This window comes from Diceros bicornis, chromosome 22, assembly GCF_020826845.1.
Source record: "Diceros bicornis minor isolate mBicDic1 chromosome 22, mDicBic1.mat.cur, whole genome shotgun sequence".
NCBI classification, from domain to species: Eukaryota; Metazoa; Chordata; class Mammalia; order Perissodactyla; family Rhinocerotidae; genus Diceros; species Diceros bicornis.
This window is the reverse complement of record NC_080761.1, coordinates 30927998-30955521: the sequence shown is the minus strand read 5'-3', so window position 1 is coordinate 30955521 and position 27524 is coordinate 30927998. Positions and strand designations below refer to the sequence as shown.

The 27524-nt window shown below is 41.8% G+C and overlaps 1 protein-coding gene across 5 annotated transcripts in view; it reads right to left on the bottom strand.

Annotated features, from left to right (window-relative positions):
- The window catches only part of KDM4C (lysine demethylase 4C), a 389693-nt gene that overhangs the window by 50734 nt on the left and 311435 nt on the right, over positions 1-27524 (bottom strand). For 3 of the 5 annotated variants that reach the window (XM_058565774.1, XM_058565775.1, XM_058565777.1), the window contains exon 18: positions 10457-10642. In XM_058565774.1, coding sequence (XP_058421757.1) covers positions 10457-10642 — 186 coding nt within the window. Of the gene's footprint in view, positions 1-1287; positions 1553-8834; positions 8937-10456; positions 10643-27524 lie in introns of all 5 variants that reach the window. The other 2 variants (XM_058565780.1, XM_058565776.1) reach the window with 2 other exon arrangements.

Here is a 27524-nt window from a genome sequence, read left to right as displayed (position 1 = left end):
GAACTAAAAGGCCTACCTAGTAATCGAGGGCGGACAAACCAAATGGAAAGTACTTCATGAGAGCATCCAACACCCACAAAGAAAAGGGTGTCACTTTTCCCTGCCTTCTGCCCCAAGCAGAAGCTTCTGAGTGCCAGGTCAACCTGGCTGAAAGAAAAATTAAAAGAACGTTTTATTGAAAAATGTAGAAACAGGAATTGCTTATGTTCCTCAGACACTACTCTCTACAATTTCACTGACCCACTACACCCAGTGTGAGACAACAAGACGAGAGAGGAAGCATGATACCTCAAAATGAAAACAGGCCAACTTCAGATAAGGAATGGTCAAGAAACCACCCATTTTGGGCCAGCCCAGTGGCGCAAGCGCTTAAGTGCGTGCTCTCCGCTGCGGCGACCTGGGGTTTGCCGGTTCGGATCCCGGGCATGCACCGATGCACCACTTGTCAAGCCATGCTGCGGCAGCGTCCCATATAAAGTGGAGGAAGATGGGCACGGATGTTAGCCCAGGGCCAATCTTCCTCAGCAAAAAGAGGAGGATTGGCAGATGTTAGCTCAGGGCCGATCTTCCTCACAAAAAAAAAAAGAAACCACGCATTTTACCTGCAAAGGACAGAAGTATTGATTTGCATGTGAGAAATGTTTCAGAGCCCAAGATGGTTACCAACATTCTGTGGAAAAGCAGGATGAAGAAGTTAGGGGATCCCCAGGCTGACTGGCTTCCTGACAAGAGACCTCACAAGGCCTTTTTAGTTAACCCAGGGTTTTACACATCATATTTGTCGAAAGTGGACATATAATGTAGACCCTGAGAGTAGCCTCTTAGACAGAAATGTTGGAACTTATCTCACATAACTGCCTTTTCTATAGCTTGCAGTTAATTGTCTTAAAAAGTTATACCTTCATACATTTTGTCAGCATCTATGGATTTCATTATGACTATGGCATCTAATTACTGTTTTCTACATGAAGGAATTGAAAATCCTGCCTCTAATGCTTTACAAGATGTTGGAATGTCAAATACCCTTTGCTGTTGTGTGTCTGTTGACACATTCCATTTATATTTCTCTACTGTATTCATGGTGCTTGACTCTAATACCAATGTTAAAATATGGGATTAGTGTCACTACTTAATTTTCTTAACAAGCTATCAGACAACAATGCATGCCTTAATTATTTTTTTTATAAAGGAGTATAAATTGCTGAAAAGCTTTAAATTTCCTGGGAACTGAGAAATATGAATTCTGTGAGAAAGTGAGCAAGTATTTCACATGGAAACACACCTTACCTATGCTAAAAAACGTAACCTTGGAGTGGAAGACAATTTTCCTCAGTACGTGTGGTCCTGGATATTGCCAAGTATCAGCTGTCCCATGGAAATATTTCTTCGTGCAGTCGGCCCCTTGCAGGGGAACCCTAGATCTGCCGACCAGTCCCTGGTTCCACGATGTCCTTCGTGGTGAGGATAACAGAGCCAAGCAGGAAACACATAACACTGACAAATTTCTCCCGGGGATTCTGATGAGTCTGCTTTTGCAATAAAAACCAAACACCTGTACCAAGATACAGATTTGTTTTTTTTTTGGAAAAAAATTTTTTAAATCAGGATTAATCTGCAGTTTTACAAGACCAGAATAAAGTTTAGGCAAAATATTCTTTTCTATGGAGTCACATTATTCCACATTTTGAGAGAGATGAAGATAGGCAAGGCTGTGAACAAGAGGTCTCCTGATGATCAAGGCTCCACAGAGGATGACTGTTAACACTCACATTAAAAACACTTAAGGCCTCAGGCCCCAACATGACTTAAAAGTTATTTCAGGGGCTCCTTAGGCCCTTAGGAGTAAGCATTGCCTATCTGCAAAATAAACGAGATGTCCCACACAACATACGTCCTAACAGTTTTCAACTGCGTTTGGATGTTTCAGGGAAATACATTTGAAATAATATTCTTTCACCTGATCAGATTAAAGGATAAGAAATTAAGAGTCTGGAGAAAGACTGTATTTAAAGGCAGGGATATTGTTCTGAGCCACCTAGGAACTGACTCTGTTTTGTGCCCTTAGATGAGGATGTGACCTTGCTGACCCTGAGTCTGATTCCAGAGCCAATTGCTTGCAAATTTTCCTTAAATGGAAAGGCCCAGACTGCTAAGAGTAAATTCTTCCAGAATGGAGATATAAACCCCTAATTTAGAGCAACTATATGGTAGCAAAATACAGCTTTTATTCAGATCCAGCAGCAGCCAACCCCACGCAGACACTGCCCCACCAAGGAAGGATGGGCAGGAAGAGGGCCACACCAAGGCATTCAGCCTCTGCTCTGCCTGCACGGTCCCCCCGTTCTGATTAGTCTCTGTATCCTAGGCTGTTTAAAATTGGAATCGGCAAAGGAGGCATCTGTTACCTCTTCCCACAAATTCAAAATCCCCTTGAAACACTTTAATTAGCATCAGCAGTAGATCTGGAACTGCTGTAGCTGGTGCCCAAACTGAAACTGGTACAAGACCCTTACCAAGTGGCCAGACTTTGAAAAAGATCTGGAAAGGGGGAAAGGACAGAAGGGCAAGCTGAAGAGGGCTCAAAGGAGGCAGAAGAGCCTCTGGCCTGGGACTGTGAGGTCACTGTGGGAGCTTCTGAGGAGAGTGTCAGTGTCAGCGGAACTTTTCCTCTATGCCCCACAGTCAGGCCCAGCAGATTGCAGGATGGTTCTCCCGAACTACAGGAGCTAAGAAGGCATGAACAATGGGATCCCCAAAGGGAAGTAGGCCCAGGCCACGGGGATGTGCTACAGATCCACTCAAGCCCTTGTTCTCCTGACAGAAGGCAAGGGGGAGAAAAGCTCTATGCTCACTGACCCCGGCCTTCCCGTGGGAATGGCTGCAGCAGTAGGAGTCGGAAATGAGGGGTATTAAACAGAGAAGTTGGAAATGGGATATATTTAATTTTCTTAATAAAATTAAGAAAAACACTGTCTTCCCTGGTTTTACCTGATAAAGTGAACAAGGGAAAGACTGGTTCCAAATGTAAATATTCTAAAATGTCTGTGCTAAATATTTCTCCTCCCAGGCAAATCTGGCCTTAACTTTCTATCATCTGGGATGAATGGACTGAGATCTCAACAAAACATTTCTATGGATAAAAAGGTGAAGGATTTCTTTTTTAAAATGTATGTTTGATTTAGGAAGAGATCAGATTCAGGCCTGAATGACTGTACATTTCTGTTTTGTTTTTTTTTTTTAATCCTTGCTAAGAATTTTTTACCCCAGACCTTTGCTTTGGTCAGAACTCTGTTTTTCAATATCAGTGCAAATTCAGCAGACATTTGGAAAATAACTTATGCAGAAGAAACAAACCATATACAAACACCAGATAATTATATGCAAGTCTGAGATGAGTATAGTTGGTCATAACACACTTTACTGAACAGAATGGAAGTTAGCAATGTTCAAATTGTTATAGGAAAAACAACCACCACCACCACCACAATTCCACTGCCAGCGAAACACAAGACACCCAGATCTGGGAGACACAAGACACAAGGGTTTGTGGAAATGGCACCATTCACATCATTGTTAGATGAGTGTTAGCTAAATTCTCATTCTCTTTCTTAAAAGGATGGAAGAGAAACTAAAAGAGGACAGAGTTGAGCTATGGAATTGAGCTCTAGACTAAAGGAGGGAAAACAAAAGGAAATGGAAAGGATGGATTCAACCCACAGCTGCCTTTGTCATATGAGCCCTGCTGGAGCCAAGGCAAATTCACTGGCATTAGAAGGCCGCACTGAAAGCAGACAAAACTCCCACTTGTGACTAATTCTCACTTATCTGGTAATCCCTGGAAGACTTCTCGCTCTCTCCCTTTCCCCCTACATCTGAGTAGTTACTAAGGCCTGTGAGCCTACCTCCAACGAGTCTCTTGAACCAAGATGCTTCTCCTCAGCCCTGACGTGGCCACTGTGGAAATCCAGTTTCCCATCTCCTCTCACCCGAACTAGACCATCAGCTTCCTGACTAGCTTCCCTGCATCTACTCAGTCTCTTCTACTCTGCAATCAGCCTCCACTTGATCTCAAGATAGAGCGTCTTACCACTGTCTTGAACATACACCTCCTATGGTAGACCCTTGACTACAGGATAAAGGAGAACTCTCAAGTTATGCCTAAAGAAGTGGCAAAGGAGTCAACGGAATGCCCTGAGACACACAGATGAAGAGAAGTCCAAGGAGCTGTGTCTAGAGTGGGAAACTCATGAAACAAGACAACTAATAGCTTCTCCTGCCTGGTCTCAGCACTGTCCCTCTCCGTGTGTTTGGGTGTGTGTATGCGCGCACGCACATTCGTATGTGAGACAGCTGTTTGATAGCTTATGTTTGCACTCAATCAAGGGGTGGATCAATTATCTGTGGATCTTGCTCCTGGGGGGCCTCCCCAAAACAACCTCCACCTCACCATGGCCCATCTACTTAGAAAGGATACACATTCCAGCCACTCATCTCATCTCTAAAAATGGATCCTTGCTTAGCCAAGCTCATTTCCCTAACTTGAAGAAAGGAGAGAAATTTTCAATTTTAATTCAGGAACATATAAAAAGGGGAGTTCCACTGTACACAAAGCCTTCACTCTCTGATTACCCAACCAACTTCTCCAGCCTCATCTCCCCTATCATCACTTCTCCCTGACCCCGCCATCATCTCAACATGTCCTAGACTCCAGCCATACTGAACTCTTCAACCTTTCCAGATAAATCAGGACTTTCAGAAGTTCATGCACATGCCATTCCCTCTACTTGAAACATCATTACTACTCTTACCTTACCAGCAAACTCAAACTCTCCTTTTAGCACCAACACAAATGTTACCTCCTCTATGAACTCTACCTGACTGCCCCCAACAGAATCAGTGGCTTCCTTCTTTGGGCTCCCAAAACATTTTATTCATATATTTATTTAACCTATCTTATTATGGTAATAGAGTATAGCAGCTAAGAGTCTGGGCTCTGAAGCAGACTGCCTAGTTTTGAATCCACCTGGTCAAAGTGTGACAGGAGCATCAAGAAGAAAATTATGGTCAGCTGGTACCCATTGGGTCCATAAAAGGCTATAACCCAGGATGATGCTCAAAAGGGTGAAATAATATAAAGTATAGCTAAGCAAAGTCCTACCTACCAATGTAAATTAATTAAATTCTGCCTAATTACAAAAATATAATCCTATGACCATCCATCATGGGTTCAAGAGGCACAATATGGTGAAATGAAACATACACTTATGGTGAAATGTAATTCTGGTCTTCAAACCAAAAAACCTATTAGAACTAACTAGAATAAAAATCATAAACCAGAGTCACAGGTAGACTCTGGCGAAACAGGCTTTCAAGAATTCTAGACAGCTGGAGGGAGATATTGCTCAGGTACCCATCTAGGAACTGAGTCTACTTTCTTCCCCTAGTAGATATGTGGTTTTGTTGACCTTGATTCTGGCTTAAGGACTAGGATAGCTTCATGTTTATAAACATTTTATTAAATGAAAAGCATGGATAATCAGTTTTCCTGAATGGGTCCCAAGTATAAAAGCCTGCGGTACAGCAAAAATATGTCTTTTGTTTCAGATCTGGCAGCACCGTACACACAGGCAACTGCATGTGCTCACAGCGGAGACAGGGTGCAGGGAAAAGTCCTGTGATGACAGGTTGCATTCACTCCCACTCTATCTGGTCAACCCATTTCTGCCACATTTCTATATCCTTGGCTAATTAAACGGGAATTTACAGTGGGAATGAGTGTTTGGGGTCTCCCCCTATCAATCCATAACAAACCTGAAACACTGCAGACTCTCTTTACTATTAAACAATTCACATAAAAGTGTTATTGATTTCTTAATGGTTTTTTTGTCATTGTGTGTTTTCTCAATAACTGATACTGAAAGGATAATCATGTCATACAATATTCTCCTGTGATAAGAACTGCTATTGCATGATTTAGAATTTAGGGGCCTTGATCATCGATTGTTCCACATGCTGGCGAGGTGAGAGTTGTTTCTGCATAACCACAGAGAAGTTTTATTAAGTTAGTGATGAAGGTATCCCCACCCCATTACCACCCAAAGCTTAGTTACATAAGCATAGATTAACCAGAAGAGCTACCTTGCTTCGAGCCCTTCACCAGATCCTGTGCAATGTGGGAGTCCCCTCCTGTCCTGAGCCATGCATAGTGATGGCAGGGAAGGAGTTGTATGAAGCTTACCTGGGGAGCTGGCCTGAAGACACAGAGGCCAGGAAAAAGAAGTCAGTAAGTGCTGAGCAAGGACTCAAGTTCTATTACTAAGATGAGTGCCAGAATAGAAGAAGAGGGATGGCCAGAGGGGCAAAATAACAAGAGACAAGAGAACCTTCCAGAGTGGGAGGTACCAATACAGAAGCCAACATAACCACTAATTTCCATTATCCACACCAACACTGCCTTGAAATAAGATGCACATTTAAAATATCTAATATACACTTGACATAGAAGATGCTCAATAAATACTAGTTCCCTTTCTTCTCCACTAATTCCATTCCCTAGCATTAGAGAGTTTTCAGCAAATTAATACCAAGCAGCTTCTATGAATGGGCAAGCGCTAGTTGCTGGAAATAAAAAGACAAAATACTAGTTAATCTAGTTATATCTAGTTAAGTCATCTAGTTAAAATAATGATCTAGTTAAATATGATCTAGTTAAAATAATATTGAAGAAAAAAATAAACAAAATAGCAGGAAAAAAACTGTTTTCTCTATACAAGTTTTTCTTCTTATTTGAATTGGTGTCTGTCTCCATGTTAATAGCCACAACTTAGAAAACTATGAAGGAACCTAATTCCTCAAATGTCCTATTTTTCGAGAGGAGAGGTTATTAAGGATAAAAATGATGTACCTCTTATAAGATACTGTATTAAAGAGTTCATTGCAATGGATTAATGCATAAAGTCCAAGTGATTCTGGTGCTCTGACACTGCATATTTGGAATATTCTAATCTAATATGAAGGTTTATTGAAGTAATTTGCTTGGGAAAAAAATCTGTGCATGCCATCTTTCTCTCCTCGGTCATCCTCCGTTACCCAGGCACCCCTTCCATGGGACACCTGTCTAGTTTACTCAGGTGTGAGGAGATGGCCCCTGTGGTGGCTGAACTTTGCAGGAAGTATATAATTTATGAGTAGCTCACTGTTTGCTTTGGAGAACAAGTCAGTTTTTAAGGCTCCCAAATTCAAAACCATTTTACTATTTATTGTGTTCTTTGTTTTTTCCTTACAAACATCTGTGCAACATTCACATAAATGGGTTAGGACTATATCCAATGGAACCTTCAGAAATACAGCCAGGAAACAGGTCACACTGGATCGCAGCACTGCACACATAAACACATGTGCATACACACATGCACACACGAATGAAACCTTACATTTGAAAGACAGCAGATGCCATAAAAAATATGTTTGACCAAAACACTGAAAAATACATACTAATATTTAGATTATAATAAGAGATTAGCTGTGCACTCCTTCTATCTTTAAAAATTTGAAAGCTACCTATTTTTTCAAATATTACCTTTCTAATTACAAAGTGTGCTTACTGTCTGATGGAAGAGTGCATGATAATAAATCAGATGAAATTTTTATACCATTATGCAGAATGATTTTACACTCAAAGCTCAGTGACACTGAATAAGCTATATTTAAAATAACTTATGGCAGAGCAGAATTTGACTTAAAATAGTCCTTTTTGATGCAAAAGGCAAATAATTGGAAGAAACAAAAAAATAAAGGAAACAAAAACCCTAAAGTGAGTAAAAATGGAGATCCCACTGAAGTAACTGCAGCATTATACTTCATTTCACCTAAATCGTACAGGCATCCTCTATTCTGTGTCAGGCTACCAAGTTAGCCTGAACTTTATAGCCTTCACTGCTATGATTCAGCAACAGCCCATAACTCCCAAATAATCAAGGCACGGGTGAGAGCACAGACAAACCACAGTTCCGACTCTAGGGAGCACGTGCCCTAGCATTCATAGTTTACACAAAGAGAACTACTTGAATGAATTTGAACTTTTTTATGCTTGAAAAGGGAAGAACATTTAATGCAATAGGGGCAATCACAATGCTCTTAAGCCAGAGTTGCCAGATCCTATGAATTCCCTCTGGTTAGTTGTCAAACGTTTTGGGGAGGAATCCATACTTGGAGTCTAATTGAAGAATAATGGATAAGTAATAGCTTTCGGGAATATATTTCAGAAATCCAGTATTCACAGTGCTTCCCCCAGAGGACTTTGCAGAGGCAATTTACGAACATTAAAATCTTTCCCTCATAAGGAAAAATGGCCACATGTAGTGTTGTAAATTATATCATGTTTTCCCCACCCTTTATAAAGTACACCAAGCTTATACTGTGTCTGTAAGGGAGAGTAGTTTCTAAATCACCTCAAAGTCAAATATTTTCTTTTTCATCATCATTTACGAAACACACTAGTAACATAAACCTGACTGAACCACACATCACAGTTAAGAGGAATGACGTCCTGATGAAACACCTGCATCTCTTTAATAGCAACTTCAGTATAATCATCAGTAACCACAGAGCTCCGGAATATTAAAATGGGAACGTATGATCCCAAGCACAGCTCTAGATGAACACCTCTAGCACCATATGAGGTTTGGGGTTTGGAATCCAACAAATAGAGTATGGGCTGAAAAGGCATTTACACTCCAGCACCTGTTGCTCATTAACTCAGTCTATTTGGGCAAGGAATTGAACTGCTCTCAACTTGGGGTTCTGCTCCTTGAAGCGGGGATAATACTACTCAGGTGGCCCAGTCCACACAGGATTGTAGCACCAAAGCCAGCAGCAGCAGCAGCAGTAGTAGTAACACAATTCTCATTTTCTGAGGGCTTACTCTGCGCCATGGACTGAAAACAACACGGTGAGGTAACCACGCTGTTGTTTGTAGGTGAGGAATCTGAGGCTCAGAGATAAGAACTTGCACAAGGTTGCACACATATCACTGGCAGAATCTGAATGTGAACACCAATTAATCTGACTCCAGAGGTTACGACCTTGTTCACATCTCAAAATGCTTTCCCAAGTGTCACCAATGAGGTAATGCTAGTGACTACACATTGTAAATGGCAAAGCATCACAATAATGCAATGCAATGTGTTATTACTATAATTTTTTAAAGTTGCTAAAATGTATTTTCAGCTGAATACATGATACTATTCTTAGTAAGAGCCCATCAACTCAAGAAACTAAGGAAAAAGCATGAATGAATACACAACTTCAGACCTAAAACAATGGAAAATAATTTTAAAATAGATGTGACTGTTGGTGATGTCATTTTGTACATTTGCACATTCACACACATCCGTATAGAGCCCCAACCCACAAACATCAAGTATCTCTCAACACGCCAATGGAAATTGCTGGAATCATTAAAAAGCTGAGAGATTTGTTGTGAATGGGTCATGGCTCCTCAAGCCCATACTGAAACTTGGCAGGCTGCTCATGGGAGGTTATTACAGACAGAGGACAAGCATGTTAGGCTGCAAATGTCTGTGGCCAAGCCTCCCAGGGATAACAAAGGGCAGCAAGTTAGCAAAGCTGAGGTCGATACGATGCTTTAGCCTCCTTGTTGGCAGCCAAAAACAATTACGGTGAACTGGAAAGCTAACCAAGGCATAGCAACCATCTCTACATCGTCATAATTTTCCTGAGCATTAAAACAAAGCAAAGATTCCATTCAAGGACAGGTAAACTGATGTAAATACTCTTTTCCCAGAAATAGGTTCAGTCCAGAGTAAAATGGAAAAGGCAAAAAAATTGATCTCTCTACTTCTCTGCTTTTCTGAGATTGTCCTCGCCTCTCCCAGGGCCTCCATGCTATCCTCAGCTTCTCTCATCTCAGGCAGCAAGGCCCCAAACATTCAGGACCACCCTCCCTCTCCCTTTACTGTGTTGCTGTTCTTCGTTTCCTAGAAGAGATGAAATAGAACCCCAAGGCCAGAGCGTACAGGTGCGTGGATTGAACACTGCATGATCTCAGGCAGTGCTTTCACATCACACCCTTCCCAGAAATGATCCCACTCCCATCCTCGATACGTGCAGTGCACAGTCTGTACAACCATATTCAGCAGCCCTGTATACCAATCTCAAACCAGAACAGGCATAAAGAATTTTATTCATTCATCTCTTCATTCACTCATTCAACTCAATAAATATTTACTGTGTCTAGCCATGTGCCAGACACTGATGGGTCCTGGGCAAATACTAGTAAATAATAATGTACAATCCCTGCCCTCAAGGAACTCACAGTAGAGACATGTCAACAATGAGTAACATTACAGAGTGGAGCACGCTAACCCTGGAAGGTGTACAGGATTTGGGAACCCATATGCAGCCTTGACATCAGGGAAGGGAGAGCAGATCTTACCATATTTGGGTTGACCTTATGCCGAAAACATGTGATATTCACCACGTATGGCCAATCGTCAGGCTCCATCAGCACCCCAGCAGCATGAGCACACGTGACATGGAAAGAGGCCGGGCAGCGGCCATAAGAACATTGGATACAGGCCCCAGAGACTTTCTTAACCCGGTGTCTGCAGAAGATGCATTTCTGTAGGGTTAAAACAAAGAAGAGCATCAATTCAAACTCTGTAACTCAGCCAATTTCCACACTTTACAGAATAATAGTTATTAAAGATGAAGAAAACTGATTACATCAAGTCCTGACCCTCCAGGGGCCCTAGTGGTGACAGCGACTGTGGCAATATAAGTTGTGTACTTTCAAGGAAACACACTGCTGTGGCCATATACTGCTGGACACAAACTGTTTGCACATGCTTTTCCAGGCCCTGAGCTGAGGAAAAGGCCCTAGGTGCTGCTGTAAATCACCCATGAATGCTGGAGATACTTCTCTTTTATCTCCCCCATGGCAGGCTTTTTTGTACATCAAGCGATAGAATAAGGGTTTGGAAGACAGGCACATACTCGCCTAAATCAGATGAGGTCTTCACAAATACCCAAACAGCACACAGATGGGCTAAGTCTTCCATTTACAAGGAAATGGAAAGTGTTAAATGGTCCAACGCGGAAACCAGGAGCTCAAGTGTTTAATAATCCAAATCTCAACCCTTCATGACTGACACAAAAATATGCCTCCCAAAGTGAAAAAATTGAAAATCACCCCAAAGGGCATAATTCTGTTGAGTATCTATAGCTGACTATGCCTGGGGAAGAGAGAACGAAAATAAAAACAGCAATAATGATTATCACAATCTGAAAATTAAATCGCATACAATTAGCCCTCAACATCATCAGCACATTTGTTAGGAGAGATGGGAAAAATCAAGCAGCTTCACTAAATGTAAGATTTGTGAAGTAACACTTGAGGGGCAGGAAAAGATGGCTGTAGAATAACACAGGGTCAGCTTGGGAAAGCAGGAGAAACAGAAGGACTGAAGAGCTCGACTTTCCATTCCTAAGGATAAAAAGGTCTGCAATTTGAGCCAACACCGGTGCAACGGCTCTGCTTACAGGCACATTCCTCCTTCCCGGGGCAAAAACGGTGCTGGAACTCAAGGCCTTTTGGGGACTGTATATTTTATTACAGACCTGTAAGAATCAATGTGCACTTGACTCTAACTCCTCTCCGCCCTCACAGCTCATCAGCGACTGCAGTCTTATAGATTCTGTACCTGCATCTTGCTCTGATCTCTCCCTACCCGTCTATACCACTGCCACTGCCTCTGCCCATGGTGTCCCGCCCAGCATAGCAATGCCCTCCCAACTGGTCTCTCCATCTTTTATTTCTTTCCATTTCAATTCATCTTCCCCGGGCCTGCCAGAGTGATCTCTTTACAACATAAATCCCATGTCACACTCCTGCTTAATGTCCTTCGATGGCTTCTCCTTATCTCCAAGACATTCCAGAAAAAAAGGAGAAGCATGAGATGGAAGAGGAAGCTTACAAAAGGCCCCTCATGGTCCCCTGAGCAGTCTTATTTCTCACTAGTCCCCATAAGGACCCTACACTCTGGGCATTTATCTGATCGTCCTATACATCTGGATTCAATGTACAATTAACCATTTTTAAGTGGAAGTTAAGGAAGTGACTTAGCTGATTAAGAAATTATAGGGAGAGAGAGCGAGAGCGACAGAACTAAAATAAGACTCATTATATTCTGAATAAAAGCATTACTTAACATCTTATCTGGATATCTCTTTGGCAATTCTTGGTAACAGTTTCAATACATTCTTAGTAATTCTTGGTATTTTAGTATCTTTTTGCCAATTTCAAACATTTGAAATATGATGGCAGATATAACAGCAAAAATTCATATCAGGAGCCACAGGCATAATCAGACAATCTTTTAAGAGCCTACTCATACTACATAGAGGTCTGTGTCTGAATAAGTTCAGATACTGACAGATGTGTAAAAGGAGAAACTGTTTCTTATTTTCTTAATAGGAATTTTTTTCTTTTGCTGAGGAAGATTGGCCCTGAGATAACATCTGTGCCCATCTTCCTCTTTTTTTTTAATATGTGGGACGCCTGCCACAGCTTGGCTTGTGTAGGTGCGTAGGTCCGCACCTGGGATCCAAACCCATGAACCCTGGGCCGCCAAAGTGGAGTGCACGAACTTAACCACTACACCACTGAACCAGCCCCATAATTAAACAGGATTTTTTAAGAGTAAGAAAGAGTATTATGACTTAGCTAATTAATGAATTGGTAACTCTCAGCCTCTTTTACCGGTAACTTCCTCAATAAATAGGGGCCCTCCAGAATGGGGGAAGGAGACAGAGAGAACATACTTAAGCCCAGAGAGGATTCAATCCTTGGAATCTGGTAAGGGAAGTGCCCTCCTTTCTGAGGAAGACCAGAGGTGGCCATTTCTAAGGACAGAACCAGTACCCTTAGAAAGTCAACCTAACTGGAGATTATTGTAATTCTCTGCTTTGGAAGATGTTCGTTCACAGCGTTGAAAGGTTTGACTTGAACACCAACTAGGTTCTTGCAGAGATAGAGAACTCCACAAAACCTAGCAGGGGGACCGTTCTGTAACCTGTAGCACAGTCTACGTAGTTATTTCCGAACTCCATTTTCAATTGCTTGCTACTAAACCAGTTGTTTTCTACTCTGGCTGAAACAACTGTGGGCAATGTGACACCTACACATGTCTGGGCTACAGAATTTAATTCAGTAGAGCAAAGACTAGCAGAAATAAGACACTTCTTAAGAATATTACAATGGAATAAGTGCTATGAAAGAAGTAGAGACAAAATACTATATGGAACCAGAATAACTGATGCAATGAGTTATGCTTGGGGGCAAGCAAGGGAAGGAAGGCTTTAAAGAAACACAGTGTCTGATTTGATCAAGATGGCAGACTTAGCCCCTGCTATCATCCCTCCAGCCACAAACCCTAAATAAAGATATAGGAAAAAGAATGAAACCATAATAGCGCTGACTAACAAGAAAGAGTGCAACTAACTCCAAGGAGCAGATTCCCAGCAAAAAGCTATCAGTAGGTGTCTCTGAGGGGCAGTTCTGGCAAGGACAGTGCCAAGAGTAGAAGCGAATACCTAAAAGACAAGCTACCCACTGCTGGGCCAGCCCTACGTCCCACCCTGTCCCCGATCATCATTAGCAGGTGAGGTAATCTGATCTGACCCATCACTCACCAATAAGACAAGTGAGTTCTCACTGGGCTGAAGAAAAAACAAGTGCACCTAAGACATGCAACTAAAATACCAATAGATACTTCAAAAATTACAAACATTTGAGGAAAAGTAATGCTCTAAGAGAGAGGTGCTAGAATTAATAAATAGAAGAATAACTGACCTAAGGAGTCGGGTAAGTGGAAACAGAAGATGAGTTTAAAAGAGGTACAGTACATATTATAATAGATTTCCAAAATATATCCCATCAATTTTGAAAAACAGTAATAACTACATAGTCAGCTCTCAGAATTTAAAAATATGATTATCAAAAAAAATCAAGATGTGCTAAATATTAGAATGGATCCCACTGAAGATCAAATTCGCAACTGGAAGATGGAGCCCAGAGATTATACAGAACATAGAAGAAAATATTGAAAAGAAGGAAAATGCAACAACAAATGCTAAGTAGTAAAAGCGATCCAGATGTTCTATTATCTTTCTAAAAGGCATTCCAGACAAATAGAAATAGAGAAAGTAACAGAAATTTCCCAGACCTAAAAAAAGGCCCAACAAGTAAGACTAATTAAAAAAAAAAATCACCTAAACATATCCTAGACACATCTTACACCTTCAAATAAAAAGAGAAAATCCCAAAGTCTTCCAGACAAGAGAAAACTCAGGTTACCATCACATCTCTAACCCACAACAGTGAATGCTCCAAGACAGTGAAACGACGTCTTCCAACTTCTGAAGGAAAATTACATTTGGTCAATATCCAGCCTAACTATCATTCAAGTGTGAGGTCAAACATAAAGATTTTTTCTTTTCTTTTTTGATATTTAAGGATCAGAGATATGCATGAAGAAGTGAAGAGCAACCAAATGCTAAATATGTGGACAAATCTAAATGAATATTGGCTTTATGAACAATAATGGTGATGTCTTCTGGGTTTTAAATATAGAGAGAATTTAAATAGATGACAATAGTAGCATATAAGGAGGAAGTGGTTGAAGTGAAGTTGAAAATGTTCTAGTATTCTTAGGGCTGGCCCAGCGGCACAAGCGGTTAAGTGCGCGTGCTCTGCTGCGGTGGCCCGGGGTTCGCCGGTTCGGATCCCGGGCGTGCACCGACGCACTGCTTGTCAAGCCATGCTGTGGCGGCATCCCATACAAAGTAGAGGAAGATGGGCATGGATGTTAGCCCAGGGGCAATCTTCTTCAGCAAAAAAAAGAGAAGAGGATTGGCAGATGTTAGCTCAGGGCCAATCTTCCTCACAAAAGAAAAAAAAAAATCTAATATTCTTAAATTGTCTAGGAAAAGGGTAAAAGTGTCAACTAATAGTGTGAAAAAAACAGAATAAGGAAAAATAACAAATTCAAACAAAGACAAGAAAAGAAGGAAATGGAAACATAGAACAGATGGGAGTAGAGGGAAAGCACATTGTAAACTGGTAGAACTAAACCCAAATATACCAGTAATTATGTTAAGTGTAAAAAGACGAAACTTTATCTTATAGACCAGGGGTACCAAATTTTTCTTCAAGTGCCAGACAATAAATATTTTACGCTTGTGGGCCATACAGTTCCAGTTGTGACTACTCAACTCTGCCACTGTAGTGCAAAAGCAACCACAGATAATCTGCAAATGATGGGTGTGGCCGTGTTCCAACAAAACGTTATTTACACGTCTTAGTTTGCTGACCCCTGCTCTAGGCTGTGGGCACATGTCGGAAGTTAGTAAGCTGTGCAATGACAGAATTGCTATTTAAGAAAGATCATCTAGCAGCAAGGTGAATGAAGGATACACTGGTGGGAAAAGAAACTGTTAGAAGCCACGGAAATACGGAGGCAAAGAATAATGAAGACCTGGACTAGGGAAGTGGCTATTAGAAGGAACGTAAAGTTTGAGTGTTTTTAACTCGTTACCCTTTCTTCATAGAGATTCTGCATCTTCCTCTAAATGGAGCTACTCACTCAAGGTCAGGGCTGGATAGTCTGTCTTCTGTGGTAAAGAACCTCTGTAGCACCTGCCTAAAGTCTTAAAATGGACGAGGGTAGAGACGACATCAGTTTCTAGAAGGACAGGGATTGAAGGGAGCTTGTGAAGAGTAAGATTATCAGGCATTTAAAAGGAGAGAGGGGGGCCGGCCCCATGGCGTAGAGGTTAAGTGCATGCGCTCCAATGCTGGCGGCCCGGGTTCGGATCTCGAGCGTGCACTGATGCACCGCTTGCTGAGCCACGCTGTGGTGGCATCCCACATAAAGTGGGGGAAGATGGGCACGGATGTTAGCTCAGGGCCAGTCTTCCTCAGCAAAAAAAAAAAAAAAAAAAAGAGGAGGATTGGCATGGATGTTAGCTCAGGGCTAATCTTCCTCACAAAAAAAATAAATAAAAATAAAAGGAGAGGGTTCAGAAAAACAGGGCCATTCTGCCGGCCGTTCAGTGTCTGAGGCGTCAGTGACGCACTGATAAAGAGATAAGGAGCCAATTTCTGAGTGCCAATTAATAAATCAAGGAGGTTTGAGAAGTCAAATGAGGCAGCGTAGAGAACTGTCACTTTGGGTGCTTTAGGACAAAGTCGAGGAGGGGCTGACGTCCAGGGAGACCAACACAGCACAGCAGGAAAATGTTGACATGGACGACACTAGAGAGTGACTTTAAGGTGTCATTCTCCTTTACGGTTTGCTAGTAAGGATGTCAAGAGATAACAGCTGCTCAGTCAGTGCTTGTTGAATTAAACTGAATCCAAACGAGTAGATTTTGGTCAAATTATGGACCTGCTCATCTGTTTTCTCAACAGTGAAAAAAGAGCCCTCATTCTATAACTATGCCACAGTGACGTCAGAGAGGTGAGAATCACTGAGAGGCCTGCTTAAAGCACAGATTGCTGGCCCCACCCCCAGAGTTTCCGTAGGTCTGGACCCCGGCCACTGGATCTGCACTTCTAACAATTTCCCAGAGATGCTGATGTTGTTGATCCAGGGATCCAGTTTGAGAGCCACTGGGTGGGAGGGTTAAAGGGTTAAAAGGTGTTGATTTTTCAGAGAACCTTTAGTGTAAGGGAATTCAAGAAGTACAATGTTTTTTTATCTATTCTATGTGAAAGGCTGAGAGAATCCTCAGGCGAATGTGACTGATAGAGCGCTGTACTTTCTTAGGGGACTGGATTTCCATACTTATTGTAATGGCATAGGCCATTAAGGCTCCTAATGGATGGGGGAATTAATGAAGTATCTGGCAATGAGGCTTTGTGTATCATTAGATTCCTTGAGCACACAGCTTGGCAAAGGGCATCAAGAAATGACGAGCCGTGAAGGAGGTGGAAGTTCAAAGCACATCCCCTTCCCTTTCTTTCCCTTCTAATACGATTTGTAGTATGATTTTATTGTTGTTTTGCCGATTTTATTCGTTGTTTCTTTTTTCTTCCATAAAGAGGCAGGTAATTCCAAACCAGCACAAATGCTTTTTAATTAGTGTTTCCCTATCAGACAAGTAACAAGCTAATGATAATGATGTATTAGCTAATTCCTTTGTCCTTTTGCTCTCCAAACGTACTTTTCCAAGCACAACACAGCAAGCTAACATTCCCGACTCAAAAAGGAAATGCTGTTGGACTCAGTGAACATCACTATTATTGCAGGCAAGTCTGAGAATTGAGGCTGAAACTTTCATTTTGCTCCAAGTCCTTAAATACAGGTTTTAAAGCAGAATCTTTTTTCTTTTTTCAACTCTGCCTGTAAAATTTATGTTCTGCTCATCAGTATTCATTAAGTCAATCACTCATGTGCCAATACTGGCCAGTGCTGGGGGAACACTGATATGATAGAGGGCTGCAGCAAGGAGCTTACAGTCTGGGGGAGGAGACAGACTGTAAACAACCGAGCCAGCAGGAAAAGTAGAATGCAACAGCTGGCATGAGAGCAAGATTCAGAAGGAGGAGAGAGAGGAGCAGATTGAGATCAAGAGAAATCAGTGTACCCAGGGAACTAAAGAGCGGCTGGGGAAGGAGGGAAAAGGGAACATTGAAAATCCAGGTCCACAGTGAACTGACACCGCAGGCTTGGGGCTGTTTTTGTGAGAGGCAGCAATTAATACGCAGTCTCACGTCACTTGTGCCACACAAAATTGTTCTGATCTCAGCCATCTAAGGATGTTACAAATAGCAGACACCATGAAATGGTACAATAAGACTAATTCTGAACCCTGGGGCATCAGCTGATAACACGAGAAGTCCTCGGTCTCTCCACGCCCCCTCCAAGAAGTTATTTCCACACTTCAAGTTCAGAGCATTAAAATAAACGGCTCATGATGTCAAATGTGTTGAATTAAATTATTTACGATATGTATTAGAAGCCATTTATCTTATTGCTTGTTTGGTGACATTCACCCCACAAAAGGTGAGAAGCTAAGAAAAAGTTAAGGAGCAGGCTGCAGGGGAAAGGCCAGAGGAATGAGCTCAGCCAGGCCAAGAGACAGGGCTAGAAAAACGGGCAGAGGTGACGGGCATCAGAGGGAAGGCTGCATTTATTCAGAACAAGGCTAGCGAGCGATTGTTGGCCCTGAGAAACATTAAATAAGAATCACAAAAGAATTCTAGAACTAGAAAGGCTGTAGCAGTTCAGACACAGACCGACAAGTTAACAAATGACTCTTTAAAAGTACTACGTCAACACCCTAGTCACACACTGTTTTATTTTGGATCAGCAGATATACCCCAGGGAAGATCACCAAGTAAGAATCCTCTGGAAGCACCTTTGAATCCCAGCACGAGAACACTGACTGCACATAGTAGGTGCCCAGTAAATACCCACAGACTAAATGAGTGATTGTTTCCTTATTATATATAATGTGGTAATTCATTCTTTCGGCCATTTCAATACTTACTAAATGTCTTCTCTATAAAAGACATTTTGCAAAATGCAAAAGGAGATACAAAAGTGAAAAAGATAATGATCCGTGTATTCAAGGAGCTCAATGTGGCATACAAAAATAGCTGTAAGAAAGCTTTGTAGCCGGTAATCACAGTAAGCAAGATAAAGTGCTAGTGGGTTTGGAAGGAGAGAGGGTCGGACCACCAGAACAAAGGTGAGGCCAGCCTGTGTGCCTCAGCTGGTTCCTACCTCCACCCCTGCACTTCCACCGTTCTTCTACTGAGAAGATTTAGAAGACGGTCTATAGACGATGCACTTCATGCCAGCCACTTGAGGGACACCAAACACAGGACAAGGAAACAGGTATGAATTCTGCTTGGATGGCTTAGGTCATGTGGCAGGAGAGATCAGGCAGGTGACCTGTGTACCACTCTGAACTGAGGGCCACGAGTCACCAAGTCCAGGTACTGCTGGGTCAGTTCCATGAGGCTGGCTCCCGAGAACTCGTAAGAGAGTAAAAATGGGGTTTCTCCAAAGTCAGAAGTTTCCTGTAATTAATTTCTTGGAGTTCAGAGGCTACGTGCAATGCTTCTGCACAAGGTCAGATGCTGCCTTGGAGAGCGTTGGGGACTCTGCACACTGGCTGAGCCTGCAGCAGTGGGGAGACGGTATGCCCACGGCTCAGGGAAGCTGCCCAAGGGGGTTTTAGAGACTAGAGAAGCCAGCAAGAGCATGTGGACTTTGAGTTCGCCTTGAAGGACTAGCAGGTTTCAGCCAGTGCACATGCGGTGGGATGAGGAAGGACATTCTAGACGGATGTAACAAAGCTCAAAGGTGGAAAAACATGAGACAAAGTTGAGTTAAGAAGCATGAGCACAGCTAAGGGATGACAGGCTGGAAAGACGAGATCTCAGAAGCTCTTGGACAGTACCCTTTCACGAGCCTCACTTTCACTTGCCAAGGTGAGAAACTGATGATAGCTTAGTAGCGGCAGCTAATATTTAGATGCAAAATAGGACTATTATTTTATTACAATTTTCTGAGTGGCTTAGGTTTAAACCTCAGGCAGCCAAGCAACTCTCCAGACCAGCCCACCCAGAAAATCAGAATGACCTTTGGCTAAGAATGCCTGCTGATCAGGCATGTTTCTTTGCTTGTCCATCTTTTGCTCCTTTGGGGCTGGACAAATTCTACTCGTCTTGTTATCAAAGGCACCTGGCATAGCGCACAAACTAAATATCCAGGCAGTACCTTTTGCCCAAACACCACACTCCTCCTGTCTTCCCCATGTGGACAGTATTTCATAGCAGTTAGAAGCATGGACTGGCAAGTCAGACAGACCTAGTTTTGAATTCCAGCTCAGCACAGACACAGGGGCAAGTCACAGGAACAGCAAAAATAACATGGCCTGAACAAACAGAAGGGGCGAGAAGGTCGTGGGGGAAACAGGCTAGCCTCTGAAAGCTGCGTGCCCTTCTTTCCTACACTCCCTTAGCAGAAAACAGAGCTTCCCCTCTGTACTTACTACCTGGGCTGTGCAGAAAACCCAGACATAAAAGCAGTATTTGCAAATAAATTAAAAATTAAAGGCAACATCACAATCTCATGTTGGAAGAGGCACTTCACTGATAGTATATAGCAGCAATTGCTGAATCACAAAATAGACAATGTCATCTATGCTGAGAAAAATCAATCACTTATCATTTCTACTTCTCTAACAGCCTGTTTGGGTTCCATCCTTCATTTCAAGTTGATTTCAAATTTAAAGGGCGAAAGGAGCATACAATTACAGCATACAGAGAGCTTTAGAACAAATCTTATTCTGAGTACTTATTAAGTGTCACTAAACATCTTTCAGCTGGAGGGTGGGGAAAGCAAACCTCCTAAACCACAAAACAAACATTCTCTAAGTACTTTTGTATTTGCATTTTTATTTCTTTTTATGTTAATATTAAAGAGCACCTGTTTCCTAGAGGAAATTTCATTATTTGAAATTATTGTTTACAAGAAATGAACCAGAAATTCTTACTCTTCTTTAATAAAAGCATTTAACTGAACTCAAAATTACTGGATTGTTTACTTAAAAAAAAAACAAAAAAAGGCACTCTGGCCTTTTTCGTACAACGAGGCCCTGCTAAAGTCACTGATGTGTGGGCTCTCTACCCTATAAAAATCCACCCAGATTTGTGAAGTTAGTTACAACTTAGGAGGATTTCTAAACTCTATTTTTTTAGATCTCTCTGAATTAACGTTGGAAATAATACTTTAATCATTTAATTCTCAGTGTTAAATGTAAAAAGAATCACAATTTTCCTGTTTGACACAATTTAGGAAGGCTGGCTTACAAGGTTTCTACTACTCCAAGGACAGGCAAAGGAAAAAACCTTTATTTATTATGAATATAAATCAGATATGATTTGCTATTGGCATTATCAAATCAAGGACTAGGACACATTTTCTATTTATTTCTGGCCTCAAGCCTGAAGGCCTAAAGATATCTGACCAAAAAAAAACAGAATAAATCAAAGATAAAGACTAATTATCCTCAGCAATATTTGTTTTGATACAGTACCAACATCCAACACCATGAAGGGTTGCAGTGTTGCTTTGTTGATGTTTTTTGAGAGAGGTGTGTACATTTCTCAAATCCCCATTTTCTGTATATTTACTGAAACCGCATTCATTGGTGAGGTCTGGGAAGGAACATTGCCTCCCAGTAAAGGCATCTCCCATTCGCTAATCTTCAATGAATTGCGTCCCAACAGTCAAGTTTCAAGCATCTCTCTCTTATCCAACTTCCCACAGGCATTTTTTAACAGTGTAAATGAACATTTGTATACACTCCTGCTGCATTTACTTATCTTGGTGAATGGTACTTATTTGAATGGTTGGGAAAAGGAAAAATTAAGAGGTCTCCTCATTTTTCTTTGATAAGTACAAAAGCTGCTATGCTGGGGTGTGCTTCCTGCTCTGAACACCAGAAGCTGTCCCAAGGCCCCTGAATACATCTGACCCTTATTAGAAACTGTCACCTATGAATTGTTCTGTCTGCGGCCTGCCCCAACCTCTTTGCCTCCTGTCTTTCAATTATGCCAGCAGCAACCCACATTGAGAAAATTTATGCTTAAGTTAAAATACCCCTGCATCATGTCTCCAAATAAAACTGAGGAAGCAGTGACGAAAAGCTATAAAGCCAATGCAGCACAGACGTGTCCCAGGTGACCTGTCAGAAGAAGAACCTCTGCGGTGGAGACAACCGTGACCCTGAGAGGAGCTGATTCAGGGTATGGTCCCCATGTGAACACAGACTGTCCCTTCTCCTGCAGCCCCGAACCACTGTCTTGCTCTGTCCAGCTTTCTAAGATGGTTGCTTCAGGAGAAAAATCACCTAACAGTGAGTTTCAGGATTTGTCTTCTAGATAAGACAAATTTGGGATTTCCAATCTCAAGCGGTCCTTATGGTCATTTAGAAATTTTTTTTATCTTTCCCAATTCAGGGAGTGGACAGAAGGCAGTAACACAGGCTCTGGTCAAAGGTATGGGACTGAACCCTAATGCTGCACCCATTGTGGCCTTGCATTGTATTACTAATCAGGACATCGCTTCCGGATTACTTAGGGGGGCTTCCTTTGAGGGTAGTAAATGGTCAATATTTTTTTAATGATCTGCTTGCGGGTAATTTCTCCAAGTTTAGTTGCTACATTGGTCAAGTAAAGATGACAAGAGTAACAACTCTCATGAAGCTATTCTCAGGGTTAAAAGAAATAACATCTATAAGAGGTTCTGCACAGGATCTGAGACAGTAAGAGCTAAGCAATGCTGCCCCGCCTGTTCCAAAACCTCCCCACTCCCCAGTCCCAGCCCAACTCCCCCCATTCTAAAGTCAACTGAGCCTCTTCCTTCACCCAGGTAACAGGAACCATCAGGCATGAAATTCCTCAACTGTCCTGCCCTCCCCTCCACCTTCAGATCCACAGTTTCAAAATATTTATGCTCATAATTACTCAGAAATTACATAACTATGGATCTGCCACGTCTTGTTATTTAATACACTGATAAAAAAGCACAGATTACCATGTCACAAGCTAATTTCGAAAATATTTTAATAAGTGCACTCCAAATTATTGTTTCCCTTGTAATCCTGTGTATTTTATTTTAAATATTAAAATGTTTTTCTGAAAAGAGATCCATAGGCTTTACTAAAAACTGCCAAAGGAGTCCATGAAACAAGAGTTAAGAACTCCTGATGCAAAACAATTAAAAATGTCTCCAGTCACTATGAACACAGTGATTACAGCCATGCACAATATGGAGAGAGATTTCAATGAATAAGCAAAAATGAAGAACATCATGTTTAGATTAGTGAAATCCTGGGTTTTTCTTTTTCTTTGTTAAGGTTGTTGTTTTACTGTTTTTACAATAATAATGAAAAAGGATAGGGCATAAATAATATCTCTTTTTCCTCTATCTAAATATCTCTTTTTCCTCTATCTAGCTAAAAAGAGCTATCTTTTTCCTCTCCTCTCGTTTCAGAATCAGAACTGGCAGATGTGCTCCCACAATGAACCAGACACCACCACGTACCACCCTCAGTTTCCCTGTCTTTGCAACTAGCCGTGAACAGGTCATAAAAAGTCGTGGCTGCAAGAGAGGAGTAAGGTCACTCCAAACATGCAGATTTTCTTCATGAAAATAACACTACCTTATCTACATTATCTCTAAGGTTTTTCTGTTATGAAAAATTGGCTGACCAACTTCAAACATATATTAGACTGGCCCAGCAATTTAATCTTCAGCCCAAAGGTGAGGACATTAACTTCTTTTAGAAGTTCATTTTCATTAAAAGTAAATATTTTTCAGATGCTAGGCCACATCTTACCCTTGGCATGGTTTTTATAATTAGCTTTTCATTCTCCCTCTATTTCTGAATGGAATTTCTCAATAATTAAAAATTCCATTTCTGTGAGATCCTTTCAACAGAACAGGGAATTACCCCAGCAGATGTGCGCAAGAACGTGTTCATCCTCCAAGAGACATTTACTGCTTAGATTACAGCTCACAGGCAATTGTAAAACTCAAGTGTGGTCTTCTATCATTCACACTATGTTTTTAAAAGATGAAGATAATCCAGTTCATCCTGAAATTCACACACTTCTATTTCTCTCGTGTGTATGCCTCTGTGTGAAGAGAGAACCCCTTAGCCGGTCCATGCAACAGGAGTCCATATGCTTCAGGGTAAAATATAAATTGTTTTTGTCTAAGAGTATGTACATATTTTTATTTATGTATGTATGTATTTATTTATGAATGAGGAAGATCAGCCCTGAGCTAACATCTGTCGCCAATCCTCCTCTTTTTTTGCTGAGGAAGACTGGCCCTGGACTAACATCCGTGCTCACCATCCTCTACTTTATATGGGATGTCACCACAGCATGGTTTGAGAAGTGGTGTGTCGGTGCGCGCCCGGGATCCAAACCTGTGGACCCCGGCTGCCGCCCAAGCGGAGCACAGCCATTTAACCACTGTGCCACCGGGCCAGCCCCTGTACATATACATTTTAGTTCTACAATTTTGAGGCCGAAGTGGTACTTTCTAATGGTAAATTATAAGGAAAAAACACTATTCTTTGGAATCCTCTTCAAACAGCCCTGGTCAGATTATTACAGAATGAAGAAACAGACAGAACTGAAGGCCTCTAGTTTTTTTGTAATAAAGGTAAGATTTGGGCTCATAATGCTTGCTGGTATCTGAGCAATCTTCAGGCTAACTCCAACCCACCCCCCCGCGCCCCTCCCCACCAGAGCATAGGCACTGACGGAGACGGCACTGTGAGTCCCAGCTCCCTGCTTAAGGAGCAGGGGGCCTGGGTGAGTTCCATGTGCCTCCTAGCCTCAGTGTCTACAGCTGTACTGTGCGGGACCACAATTCACAGGAATTAATGCGATGATGGATACAGAAGTGCTCTCTGAAGATAAAAAGCTTTACAAACATGGCCATTGTTACTATTTTCTTTAAAAGATGAGGGAAAAAAAAAGATAGCAGAATAGGATAATACATCAGTTCCCTTCACGTTGCCAAGGCAAAAGGCACATGACCTTGGGTATACGACACAGATGGAGCAGAAAATCAAATCACACAGGTTACCAGGGGAGGTACCATCCAGGGACAAAAAGAGCGGGATTTTTAAACACATCTTCACAAACAGTGTAGTAGCATTCGCTGAGCCTGTGGCTGGAGCCCTGGGTCAGGACAAGCATCAGCAACTCTCCTCAGACTAATCTGTATCAGGTTCCCTTGTTCGGCCTCACTCAGCGCCATGTGGGTGTTTTTCTGCCAAGTCTTCCCAGCTGGACACTGATATGTTCATTCTTCAATCCCAGCTTCCCATTTCAATGGGAGGTGTTATGACCACAGCTTAACTCTTCATCACCAGAGTGTGTTTTTCAGATTTATTTTTATGAAGGGAGGGGGAAAAAAATCTCCTTACCAGATTCAGGGTTTTCATCCGGGACTCTGAAGTATTCTCTTCATTTTTTCTACTATAGCCATGTTTATTTAGTAAACTATTTTTTAAAGTGGGGTCACTAAAATCATGTTATCTATCTGGCATTCATCAAAACAGAAGAGACTAGATATCTGGGCTCACAGACCCTTCTTAAAGTAAAGTGAGCACGTATTTCCACTTTCTTCCAGAGGGAGAAACTCTTTCCTTAAATGATTTTTGTGTGTGTGTGTGTGTGAGGAAAACCAGCCCTGAGTTAACATCCGGTACCAATCCTTCTCTTTTTGCTGAGGAAGACTGGCCTTGGGCTAACATCCGTGCCCATCTTCCTCCACTTTATATGGGACGCCGCCACAGCATGGCTTGCCAAGCAGTGTGTTGGTGCGCACCCGAGATCCGAACTTGAGAACCCTCAGGGCGCCGCAGCAGAGCATGCGCACTTAACCGCTGCACCACCAGGCCGGCCTCTAAATGACTTTAAGTAAATTGTTTAGTGAAAAGAAAAACAAAAAATCTGTATTAGTGAGGTAGAAAAATTATTCTATTACTAGACTTCTGTGAAGTTTGGCTAAATGTCACACAGGGTTTTCCTATTTCTCTCAAGTGAATTTAGACCTCCACTTTGGACTTGTATCGGGTTAAAGCCACTCCTATGAAAGTGACAAACTCAAAGTTTCCATTGAAAACCTTCTGAGAGCCCCCAGGGAAGAAAGAGTCACTGTTTGGGTTCACTTGAAATATTTATAAACTCAGCAAAGAATCAGATTAAAAATAGAGCCCCCAAGGGGCCGGCCCGGTGGCGCAAGCGCTTAAGTGCACACGCTCCACTGCTGAGGCCCAGGGTTCACCGGTTCGGATCCCGGGCGCGCACCGACGCACTGATTATCAAGCCATGCTGTGGTGGCATCCCATATAAAGTGGAGGAAGATGGGCACGGATGTTAGCCCAGGGCCAGTCTTCCTCAGCAAAAAAAAAAGAGGAGGAGTGCCAGATGCTAGCACAGGGCTGATCGCCTCACAAAAAATAAATAAATAAAGCCCCCAAGCAGAAGAGGTTTTTGGTTTTTTCCCCCCAAGTTTTAGGCTTTATAATGATCTTTTCACAACTTGGCCCATCTGCTCATAAAATGCTTCTATGCCTTACCAGGTTTATATTTTATCTTGCAAACTTTTACCTAATGAACAAGAACAAGATGTACAATTAATTCTTTCCCTTGTAGGTAAAGTGTAGTCATCAGCAGCCATATAGGAGAAATCTGGACAGAGATTTGATATTGTGTGTGTGCCTATTTTTTGAAAGTGACAGTTCGACACATTAGATATGTATCACAGGAAACATAAACTCGTACATGAGTCAAAGAAAAATATGCCTAGGAAGTTATACCTGTTGGGGTAAAGGGGATACATCACACATCTCGAAGGGAAGTGAAAATGGTGCTGTTGTTTTGACTGGTCCACTGTACTGAACCTTCTGTGAGAAGGTTGAACAGTGCATCATAAAAAAGTCTAGCTCATTCCAAAGCCATTCCTCCATCTGACAATACCAGACACTAATGCAAAGGAAGCTTAACTCTTCTGAAAACATTTTAAAGCTGATCAAATTAAAAGCAGCACCAGAGGGATTATTTTCTTAGCAAGAACCCACAAGCAATTTACTTGACTAGAGGAAAAAAATGCAAAGAAATCCTTTATCACAAAATAGCTTCTTGAATCTTTCCACCAATAAACCTTCCATCCATCCAAGAATGCCTATCCTCCCTGCTGATAACAAGCTGTGGAGATAAATATTTTATTTTTTTCTATAAAACCCTAAATGATGTTTTCAAATAAAATAAAAATAAAACTACTACATGCCACTGTCAAAAATGGTCCTAGAAGAGGTAAATGTCATTTTAAAGGCTATGTGTTAAAACATTTAGGAGAAAGAATCTACTTGTCAAGTTCCTACAGAAAGCTCTGAAGAGGTTAGAAGTGCATCCATCAAATTTTCATCCACCTCGGGGCTGACCTACTGGGGAAACCGTGGAAAGCCTGGCCTTGTGTTCTGAGGGAGCTGGAGGTTTAGAGTTCTGGACTCTAAACAATCAAGTACAAAGACGGGGCTTGGGAGAGATTCTGCAGCGATTCCCCAGTGAAGGCGCACTGGCAATGGATGGCAGGCAGCTGCACTCTGCTTTAAGCCACAGTTCAAGCTAAGGAACTGAACCCATCTGATGGACCATCAAACTCCCCTGAGAGAATTCTGACCTCTCACTCCAAACCTAGCAAAGGAGAACCCGTCAAATATCAGCAAAAGAAAGGCGAAGCCAGCAAAACACGGGAAGGACTTTTTTTTAAGTCTGATTTAAATAGCTTCCATACCCTACCCTCTGGGAATTACATACAGTAACTTTTTTTAACAAGGAAAATTTGGTTTTAAGGAGCTTATGGGAACATTTAACTTGGACTGGAAAGGTTATT